Source organism: Ruditapes philippinarum, unplaced genomic scaffold (genome assembly GCF_026571515.1).
Source record: "Ruditapes philippinarum isolate M1 unplaced genomic scaffold, ASM2657151v2 ctg22195_1_1_1_1, whole genome shotgun sequence".
NCBI lineage: Eukaryota > Metazoa > Mollusca > Bivalvia > Venerida > Veneridae > Ruditapes > Ruditapes philippinarum.
In genome coordinates, this window is record NW_026857883.1 from 1 (window position 1) to 11,009 (window position 11,009).

Genomic DNA, 11,009 nt, shown 5'->3' on the forward strand with positions numbered 1-11,009 from the left:
ATCAAAAATAATTTAGAAAAGTAACACCCCCTTTTATCCCCCGCTGTAAAGGGGGCAGGGATATAGTAATAGTCTCAGTCCGTCCATCCGACCTTCTGTCTGTTTGTCCGCACTCACAGGAGAGTAATTATGTGGCTAGAGGGACAAAAGGTTCTCTTTGATGTCATTCATTCCGTAATGCTTTTATGTGGCTATTTTCTTTTGCGTGGCTAAAAAGAACAATAGAGAGAACAATAGAGTAGCCACATAATTACTGTCCTTCCGTCAGACATTTTTGTCCGGAGCATATCTCAAAAGTATTTGAGTTATCAACTTGATATTTCATAGGTGGATAGAACTCATTGAGGAGGAGTGCAGTGCACAAGAATGATAACTCTACCATGCATAATTTTTGAGTAATTGCCCTTTGTTATTTTTCAAAATTAAGTTTTGTCCAGAGCATAACTCAAAAAGCGTTTGAGATATCAACATGAAACTTCATAGGTGCATAGATCTCACCCAGGAAGTGTGCAGTGCATAAGAATAATAACTCTACCTTTCATAATTTTTGAGTTATTGCCCTTTGTTATTTTTCATACTTAATTTTTCACCTGAGTGGAGCATAACTCAAAAGTGTTTGAGATGTCAACATGAAATGTCATAGGTGGATAGGTCTTATTGAGGAGGAATGCTGTGCACAAGAATGATAACTCTTCCCTATACAATTTTTGAGTTATTGCCCTTTGTTCTATTTCATACTGTTTTGTCCGGAGCTTATCTCAAAAAGTATTTGAGGTATCAACTTGAACTTCATAGGTGGATGGATCTCATTGAGGAGGAGTGCAGTGCACAAGAATGATAACTCTACCATGCATAATTGTTTAGTTATTGCCCTTTGTTATATTTTTCAAAATTAAGTTTTGTCCAGAGCATAACTCAAAAGGCCTTTGAGATATCAACATGAAACTTCATATGTGCATAGATCTAACTCAGGAGGTGTGCAGTGCACAAGAATGATAACTCTACCAGGGCTTCCACTAATGGAAGTTTGGGAGTCATTTACTCCCTGATTTTGGCTTGTGACTTCCAAAATCTAATACTTTTCCTTCTTTACCTATATAATGTGACTTCCAATATCAGAGATTTTGCAGTGTCTGACTTCCAAATTTTGGAACTTAGTGGAAGCCCTGCTCTACCTTTCATAATTTTTGAGTAATTGCCCATTGTTATTTTTAATACTTAATTTTTCAATTCAATTTTTTCCTCAAAAGTGTTGGAGGTATCAACTTGAAATTTCATAGGTGGATAGATTTTACTGTGGAGGGATGCAGCACACAAGAATGATAACCTACCCTGCATTATTTTTCAGTTATTGCCCTTTGTGATTTTCAGCCATCAGTATTCACATAGGTTTCAAATCTTTAATCACTATAGCCATCAGTTTTCATTACCAAAAGACCTCTTAAAATGGAATTATTCTGCTCTACTACATATACATTCTTCCAATGAGCAAACACATTCGGCGGGGGATGGCCATGTTGACATGGCTCTTGTTCACCTTAGATTGTTTCCCTGTTTATCCATTATGTTAAATTTTTTGCCTGTTTCATTTTGCTTAGTTTATTTATCTCAAACTTGGTATACATGTTCACTTACAACATGGAACACCATTTATTAATGGCATTTAGTCTGAAAAAAAACCCAACAAAGTGGAGCTTGCTCTCTGCTGACAGGTCTTGATTAAATAATTCTAAACTAGGTACTGAAATCTATATTAATTCAGTGTAACTAAAACCTAGCACTTCCGGAATTAAATTAAGATTTTTTTGTTTGTTTTGTTCAAAGCTTTTAAACATTTATTTTTGTTTGCAGTAGATGGCGACATGTCAAGTGGAACAGAAGAGTCTTATCAAAGTAGTGGAGATGAGAACTGTCAAGGTATTTTATGCCATCTTTGAATAAACTAAGAGAATTATTAAAAAGTTTATCTTGCTGCATTTTAGAAAATATTTCCGTTACATGATGGTGCTGTACACATTCAGTGTTAATTTTACAAATCGAACTATATCATGATGTACCTGCACTGTTTTAACATTTCATCTAACATTTTTGAGAGCTAACCATACTTGTCCTGAGGCATCAGTGTCTGCTCCTAGATTTCTGATGAAATAAAAGTTATTGTACAATAAAATTTGTTTAACTGTAATGTTTTTTTCTCTAACTTTTAGAAATAAATATAACAAAAATGTATTTATAAGTGTTATAATTCGATTAATTATCTGTATCATTACATAATTATCTTTGGTTTTATTTTAAGAAAATTTTTACATAAGTCATTGATCTAAGCTTTGTACGACAATTGTTCTCTTTTATGCTATTTTCTATGGAAGTTATAGTATAGATTAGAATATAATGAATATTAAAGGCAGTTTACAGGATCACCAAAGTTCCTTTGGTGTAAGTTAAAAAAATGTAAATATTTACAAATAGATTTTTTTAAACTATTACCTATAAAGTGTTGACTTGACTTCCACTTAAACCAAAATGTTGCAAATTCCTATTCGAACCTCTGTTTCGGATAAGTCAAATGCATATAATTTTTAAAAGAAAAGCATCTACATATTTGGATGTGATTGACCACTAGGCATCAGATCATTAATGTCCTTTTTGTGCAATAGAAAATTACAAGTTATTTCCAAGAACACAAGATGTTTTACTTGTAACTTTTGGTTTGGGTACAGAATATTGTGTTACAAAATTGAGATACTGAAAAAATGAAAATGATTTTCACATGATATTAAATGCATTACAAATTTACCTTTCAAATATATACTTATGTTCTATTATGCCACCTTAATATTTTGATTATCGTGCAAAACCAAGTATATTTCAGTATATTTATTTAGTATGTCTGAAACCATTTAAGGTGTTTACCTCAGATAAATAATTGTTTTTGCTTGGGAGATTTAAACATGTTGTTTCTTTTTTCAGTAGCTGGTGAAACGTTGTCATGTGGAACAGAAGATTCATTCGGAAGTAATAGTGATCAGAATTTTAAAGGTAGCATTTTTTTTAGAAAACTCTGTGACTATAACTTAATGCTGAATTTTATTTTTAGAAAACATGTTTTGATATTTTAGCACTACACTTATCAAATGTTCATCATGAACATAGACATTATTAACTTAAAATAAGTGTTGTATATTGCAGTGGCATAGCATTGTTCCATAAATTCAATCTTGTTTGATATTTTTCCATTTGTTTGTTATCTTTAAGGCAGTAAGGTGATAATAGGGTGAGAAATAGAATAGAGACAATGGGCAACCAAAATTATCTTGGCTTGAAAAAGTAGGTCATTGACCTCCCTTTTTTTAGGGTCATGTTTAAGGAAGTTAAAATAACATCTGTCAGAGTGGTCTTTTTCAATTATTTTACACTGATTTGTTGTTTGATTGTAAATAACTAACCAATCAGGCCTACAAAAAAGCAATTCCCATGCATCAAAACTACAAACTGTAGTTATATGATCCCACATGTTTTAATGGCATTCTTGAAAGTAGATATGGATTTAATTTTGTTGCATGTCAGACTAGTATTTCAGTTACATGTACCAATGCTAGATTAGTCATCAGGCTTGGGTTGCAAGGTGAATTTTATGTGTGACAGTGTCTAATGTGAATTGTGCCTCAAACCCAGTTAGATGGAGCAACTGTGAATTGACAAAAAATATGTTAAAATAAACAAATAGATCATATCAATATATTTGTTTAAAACTTTGTTTTTGTAAACAGGGGACTCAAATAGTTATCCATGTGCTGTGTTATGCTTAATATTTCATGTTGTTTTTATTTTAGGTGTCAATTACGGAGAAGCACAAGAATGTTTTCTAGGTATGTGTATATATGTTTATCCATTTAAGTGGTTAGGATAAGAGAATTATAAGTCAACTGGCATTCATTATTATATTTAGTATGATCATCCTTATGCATTATGTTTGATGAGTATTACAATAAGCTAAAATTACTGTTAAATGCATTGAAACATAAGGCAGCAGGTTCTTTGTAACTTTTAACTTTATTTATGTATCTGTCCTATCCCTTTTGGAAAGGAAAAGTGTAAATTTTAACTATATAATGAACATAGGCTAAATAATGCTAAATCTTGTCACAAAATTGGCACCTGATATTTTTAAAGTCTAATGAAATCAAAACTATTTGGTAAAAGCGTTTAATATTTTACAAGATCCATCAACCAATATACTTTTGAGGAAATTTAGGGAAACTTTGTGACAACCCCTTATTTTGGTAAATTTTATGGATTTTTAGAATAAGACACTTTGAGTAGGAAAATGGTCAAACAGTCATTTTAAAATGGGAAGGGTATTATTTTTATACATATTTCATATAATTGGGTAGAAACAATCATTTTGCTCCTGTGAATTGTTAGCTGAATGCTATTATTTGAATAATCAGTACAAAGTCTTAGTTTTGTAATATGTCAGCATTTTCCAGTTCATAATTTTGGTCAGTAATGGCCCATTTAATAATTTATTTTTGATGTTTGTCTGGCAGCTCTTATACTACTAATGCAATTTCAGTGGGATTGATCGATAGCCTTACTGCTTGGGCATATTACTAAGGTTTACCGCTTGAATGATTTGACTGAGTAAAGGCCCTTGAATGAAAAATGTGTTAAAATTAATACCCAGACTACTCTTTTTATTTTCAATGAAACTTTAAAGGATTCATTGGTAGCTCAAGTATTTGCTTATCCCCTCTAGATAATAGGACTGTAAATGAATATTGCAATATCTATATATCATCGATATATATCATCCCTTACATTACCAAAACACAATTTCATATATTGATACAAGCTTATTTCTGTTAGTGAATATACATTTTTTTTCCTATAAGAGAAGTCACCTTTTTTATAGTTTTCTTGGCTTATTTGAACTTTAAACTCTGTTTTCAAATGTCAACGACAAAAATTACAGGCAAAACAAACTTTTCTGTTAGTTTGTAGTATTTGTAATGTCTAATACAAGCATGCATAACACCGAGATACCAATTTATTATTTAAATGTTTTTCATTCTATCTACTGTGATTTCGATATCTCGTTGATATTTGTCTCTTGATATATCGATCATAAACTTTTCCATCAATGACAGCCCTACTAGATATTATATATACAAAAGGATGCTCTGGTTTTAAAAAGATGATTTTAAACCATTTCAGGGACTTGCGATGTTCATATTGAAAATTTGGTTCCTCCTTGTGCCAGTAGGGCAACTAGATTATTGGACATGGATCATGTTAAAAGTTTATCAGATTCATTCCAAAATGGATCCAATGGACAAGTTGCTATCCTTGTGGGAATGGTGCCATCAGATGTCACTGTGGATTCATTGAAAGAGAAAGGTAATAATCATATCTAAAGTGTTAACTTGTGTGACTCTTATCCAGTTTTATTTCTGTTAAAGATACTTTTGGTTTATACAGAATTTATTTTAGTTCAATTGTGTAGGAAGTTCTAAGCTTATAAACACACTTTCAAATCCGTTCCTGGAACTAACCAGTACTGAGCAATGAGTGTAAAGTTTCTTGCTCAAGGGAACAATGGGGTTTGAACCCATAAGGCTAGCGATAATAAGATTACTAGTCCAAAGCATTAACCACTCGGCCATGCGGTCACTTTAAAGATACTTTTGATTGCCTCTTAAAGACTATTTGATTTATTGGGATACCTGCACAAAATGATGTAATTAGTCATAGCAATAAACATACTGGATTGTAACCAATTTTTGTTTTACTTTTTCAAGCATCATTGATTTTCATTAAGAAATCATATTTAACCAAATCATTATTTATGGTCAGAGAAGCTGTCAAATTTTAAATCATGACATTAAAATATTGCATTTTGCTGTTCTAAGTGGTCTATCTATACTTGTGTCAGACTAAATACCAGGCCTTGAGCTAGAAGGGCGAGAGGGCAAAGAAGAAGCCATCACATGAGCAAATTTTAAAGCAATTTTGAAGTCACAATATTTTTTCACGGAATCAATCGAATAACTTTTTTTTTTAAAGTCATGGACTTGTTACAGACACATTATAAACATTTCAGACTTTTAATTTTAGTTAATTTAACCTTCTTTTCATCATTGTTAACTCTGTTAATCTTAACTTCATATGGAAGTAATCCCTATATATTTACGTGAATAAATATGCACTTGCAGATAGATATACATATAATGCCTGTCAAGAATGTTCTAGAATATGGTATAAGTGTGCTCAAGCTATGCAAACATGCTTATGCTAATGGCAAACATAAATATTCATGATTACAATTTTAATATGTTGAGTCCATTTCAAAGAGAAAAAACCAAGGTATTCAACAAATATATATGTATGTGCTGTGGGCGGACTTATGTCCACCCTGTCAGTAACATGGGAGTGGTTTAGTCCACCCTGTTATTTTTACGGGAGAGCTTTGCTATGCCCGGTCAAATTCATGGCAGGGTAATTTTCCACCTTGTCATTTTTGTCCAGGATGGCTTTGTCCTACACTTGAAAATGTATCAGACAGAATTGGAAGATACATGGAAGCAAATTTTGCAGAAAGGTCCATTTTGACGGTCTATACAACTGTTTGCGCTATTTTGAATTCACGGAGTTGACTGCCGAAAATCATAAATTCGCTTATACAGCTCAGGTTGAAATAACAAGGGAAATTACTCTTACAAGATTTTGTAATGGTGTAAAAACTGGTTTTGGATTTTGGTTTGATATACTAAATGTTATAAGTTACTAAGAACTGAAGTGGAAGCATAAATAGTAACCAAGTATTTAATTCGGTACTTGTTGTCATCACTATTTAATAGATTAAATCCCCATTTTAATGGACTGTCAGCAGTAGTGGTATCAAATTCTTACATCCTTTCTTTAACTAATATTGGCTAGTTATGTTGACGCCTTGAAGTATGAGTCAGTATATCTTTAACAAATGTAATTTTACTTAATAGGTGCATGCAAAGTCGAGACACTTGGGGGAAATCACACCAGGGAAGCCATCCAAGGTCTGCATAGACGTGGTTTGTTCAGGGAAACAACGGTTAAAGTGAACGTTTACGTCAAAATGTCTACAATAACGGCACTGATGCTTGGATGGCAGCACAATATGATCATCCAAGAGAAACAGAAGAGCCTAACATTTATGGACAAGGTCAGGTTGATGAGGCAGTTGTTGCCAAGTCCACCCCTGTCTGCAGGAAACATCAGGCAATGGAAAAGTCAGCTGGCCACTATATTTCAGATTGAGGTGAGTCCTTTTTGAATACCTGAGTCAACACGATGATAAAAGGTTTACTGTGGTCTCCGATGGAGTGAATCTCTTTAATATGCAACCCAACTTATGTATAATTATGCCTTTGACCTGTATTTTAGGGGATTTAAAGTTTTCATTTCAAGCTACCGTTTTTAAGTAAATAATAAATTGAAAGACAAAAAGCATCAACAGCAAGCAAAAAACTATGACAAAAAGGAACAATTTTACATTTATTATGCCCCCACAATGTGGGAGCATATAGCGTTGCACTTGTCCGTCCGTCCGTCCGTCAGTCCGTCAGTCAGTCCGTCCGTACGTCCCGAAATCTTGTGAACGCAACTCCTCTTAAACCGGATGGCAGATTTTGCTTAAACTTACAGGGATGAACAACCTTAATGTGTAGATGGTAGTAAAGGAAGGAATTTTCGCTGCGACCAAATTTAACAGAATTATGCCCTTGGTTGATTTTTTCACTAGATACTATGTAGAAATTTTGTGAACGCAACTCCTCTTAAACCGGATGGCAGATTTTGCTTAAACTTACAGGGATGAACAACCTTAAGGTGTAGATGGTAGTAAAGGAAGGAATTTTTTGCTGCGACCAAATTTTACAGAATTATGGCCCTTCGTTGATTTTTTCACTATATACTATGTAGAAATTTTGTGAACGGCAACTCCTCTTAAACAGGATGGCAGATTTTTGCTTAAACTTACAGGGATGAACAACCTTAAGGTGTAGATGGTAGTAAAGGAAGGAATTTTTGCTGCGACCAAATTTTACAGAATTATGGCCCTTTGTTGATTTTTTCACTATATACTATGTAGAATTTTGTGAATGCAACTCCTCTTAAACCGGATGGCAGATTTTGCTTAAACTTCCAGGGATGAACAACCTTAATGTGTAGATGGCAGTAAAGGAAGGAATTTTTGCTGCGACCAAATTTAACAGAATTATGGGCCCTTTGTTGATTTTTTTCACTCTATACTATGTAGAAATTTTGTGAACGCAACTCCTCTTAAACCGGATGGCAGATTTTTGCTTAAACTTACAGGGATGAACAACCTTAAGGTGTAGATGGTAGTAAAGGAAGGAATTTCTGCTGCGACCAAATTTTACAGAATTATTGCCCTTTGTTGATTTTTTCACTATATACTATGTAGAAATTTTGTGAATGCAACTCCTCTTAAACCGGATGGCAGATTTTGCTTAAACTTCCAGGGATGAACAACCTTAATGTGTAGATGGTAGTAAAGGAAAGATTTTTTGCTGCTACCAAATTTAACAGAATTATGGCCCTTTGTTGATCTTTAGTTTTCAACTTGTGGCACATGTAGTCCAAAAAATATTTGACCTAGAGTCATAAGATTGACAGAACAGTGGCGAGTGGGGGCATCAGTGTCCTATGGACACATTTCTAGTTAAGTCTGCATTTCTTGACACAAAAATGTAAAATTCCTTTTTGTGTTGCCTTGAAAAAAACAACATATATGGGTTACTTTTGTAGGTATTTTCATCAGCTTTCCCTTGAGGCTTGTCCCGAGGATAAGTCTGTACAGTAAAAACTCTGAAAACCGGACCCTCTTAAAAGATGAATCCTCTGAGAACTGGAGGATTTTTAAAGTCACTATCTTCTCCTTATAAGTTCATTGAAAATACCGGAACCTCCAAAAACAGGACGATTTTCTTTGGCTACTAATACAAAATATGAATAAAATTTCCTCTGAAAACCGGACAGCAATTTAAGTGTCAACTTTCGGTGTATTTATTTTGGTCTAAGATATACTCCCAACAAGTGACATGTTACCACTTAATGGTCTGACCCTTGATTTATCTTAATGCAGGTGTGAAGACACTTGTCAGTGTGTGTTTATGTCTCATTTGCAATTAAATTATAGCTCTTTGTCCATAATAAAGTCTTTCCATGATTTTTTAAAATGTTTTAATTTGTTAGAGTTTTTTTTTATATAAAGTGTCTAGAAATAAACAGAAACTTTAGTTGAATGATTCCTGTTTTGGATTGCATTTTGATCTTGAAGTTATCTTTATTTGGGCATTAATTTTATGCAACAATAAAAATAATAAAATCCATTACAGTAAACTTCACTTATAGCAAACCATTTATAGCGAACTTCCGGTTAGAAGGAAAAATTTATTTTGGCCCGAATATTGCCCTTCTTTATTTAATATAAAAATATATGGTTATAGCGAACATGGTTATAAGGAATAATCGCTAAAGGAACTCATTTCTTAGTCCCAATTGAGTTAAAAGTACCGAAAATTACTCTTTTATAACAAACTCCAAAATATTGGCTATCTGTTACTATTCAACCATTGTTTGCATTGGCAGTTAATTAGTTGTTACAGTACTTCAATACATTTATAAAAATGAATTTGTGTAGCAGTACATAATAGTTTTCTATTTAGGATATTTATAGCTTGAGAAAATCTTGTCATCAAGGTAAAATGGTTATTCCTTTTATTCTAATATTTCTTTTCTTTAATAATTTCGCTCGAGTAAAATAATTATGATCATTTATAATCGGTTTTTAACATAATCACACATGTTTGCAAGCATAATCCATTGAAAACTACAAAGTACGCTTGATTGAATTGAAAAGAAATCTATATCTTTCATTAGTAAAACTTAAAAAGTCACCCTTAAAATATAATAGAAGATCTTTAAGATATAAAAGGAAGGAAACATCGAAAATCTTGTTTACTCTTAATCATGGAAAGAAAACGAGAAGCACTGTGTTTCCTAAAAGTACGTTCACAGGTATTGTGTCTAAAAAGAAATAAATGACTATTTTTTTTCTTAATCAAATGCTCTTCAAAATGGCAGACTTGGAAAACTCTGACAGCTATACTGTTGACAAGGCGACACATCTGACTCGCAGCAATCTATTTTCTTAAAGATAATAATTCCTTTTTTTTTAACATAGTATGACTTATTTTTTTAGGACATCAGACGGCTCCAAGCCTCATACAGTCATCATTTGCAAATGGCACAGCTGCCTGAAGATGTCTGGGGTGAAGCAGAAAAAGTAGCAGTGTCCATAGCAGTATCAGAAAAGTTGTTCCGCAACATGATGCGACTGGACAAGAATGACATGATTGTGGATTGTTTGGTGTGCCTCAGGACAGAAGGAAGAATGTCCTTTAACAAGAAAGTGTAAGAATTACAGTTATTATCTTAAGTGACATGCTTAGAAATTTGATAGGATTTGCTATGTTTTAATTAGAAATAACTGTATTACTTTAATTGCCAAGTCATTTAAAAAATGGGAAATAAACAATCATTATTCTATTTTTTTTAACACATTATGATTTTCCCTATATGCATATAGTAAAAACTTAAAAATTCTTCTTTTAAAGAACTCAAAGAGCTAGAGCTAAGATATTTAGTATGAAATATGTTCTAATGGGTGTCTACCAAGTATGTTCAAATAAAAGCCTTGGGGTCAAAACTGGCCCCGCCCGGGTGGGGGGGGGGTCATTGATTTTCCTTATAGGTGTATAGCAAAAACTTAAAAATCTTCTTTGAAAAAACCCAAATAGCTAGAGTTTAGATATTAAGCATGAAACATCTTTAAGTAAATATCTACAAAGTTTGGGGGTCAAAAAACTGGCCCTGCCCCAGGGGGTGTCATTGTTTTTAACTATATGTGTATAGTAAAAAACTTTAAAAATCATTTTTTAAAAAAA

At 32.9% G+C, this 11,009-nt stretch overlaps 1 protein-coding gene across 1 annotated transcript; it reads left to right on the forward strand.

The window, feature by feature from the left end:
* Positions 1-1,851: 1,851 nt before the first annotated feature.
* LOC132751388 (uncharacterized) lies at positions 1,852-10,476 on the forward strand (the record flags this gene model as incomplete). Its single annotated transcript, XM_060741551.1, is given in 6 exon segments — positions 1,852-1,917; positions 2,971-3,039; positions 3,834-3,869; positions 5,218-5,400; positions 7,002-7,297; positions 10,265-10,476. Coding segments are annotated over 6 exon segments (862 nt in total), but the record flags the coding sequence as incomplete, so codon positions are not given.
* Between the last annotated feature and the right edge of the window lie 533 nt (positions 10,477-11,009).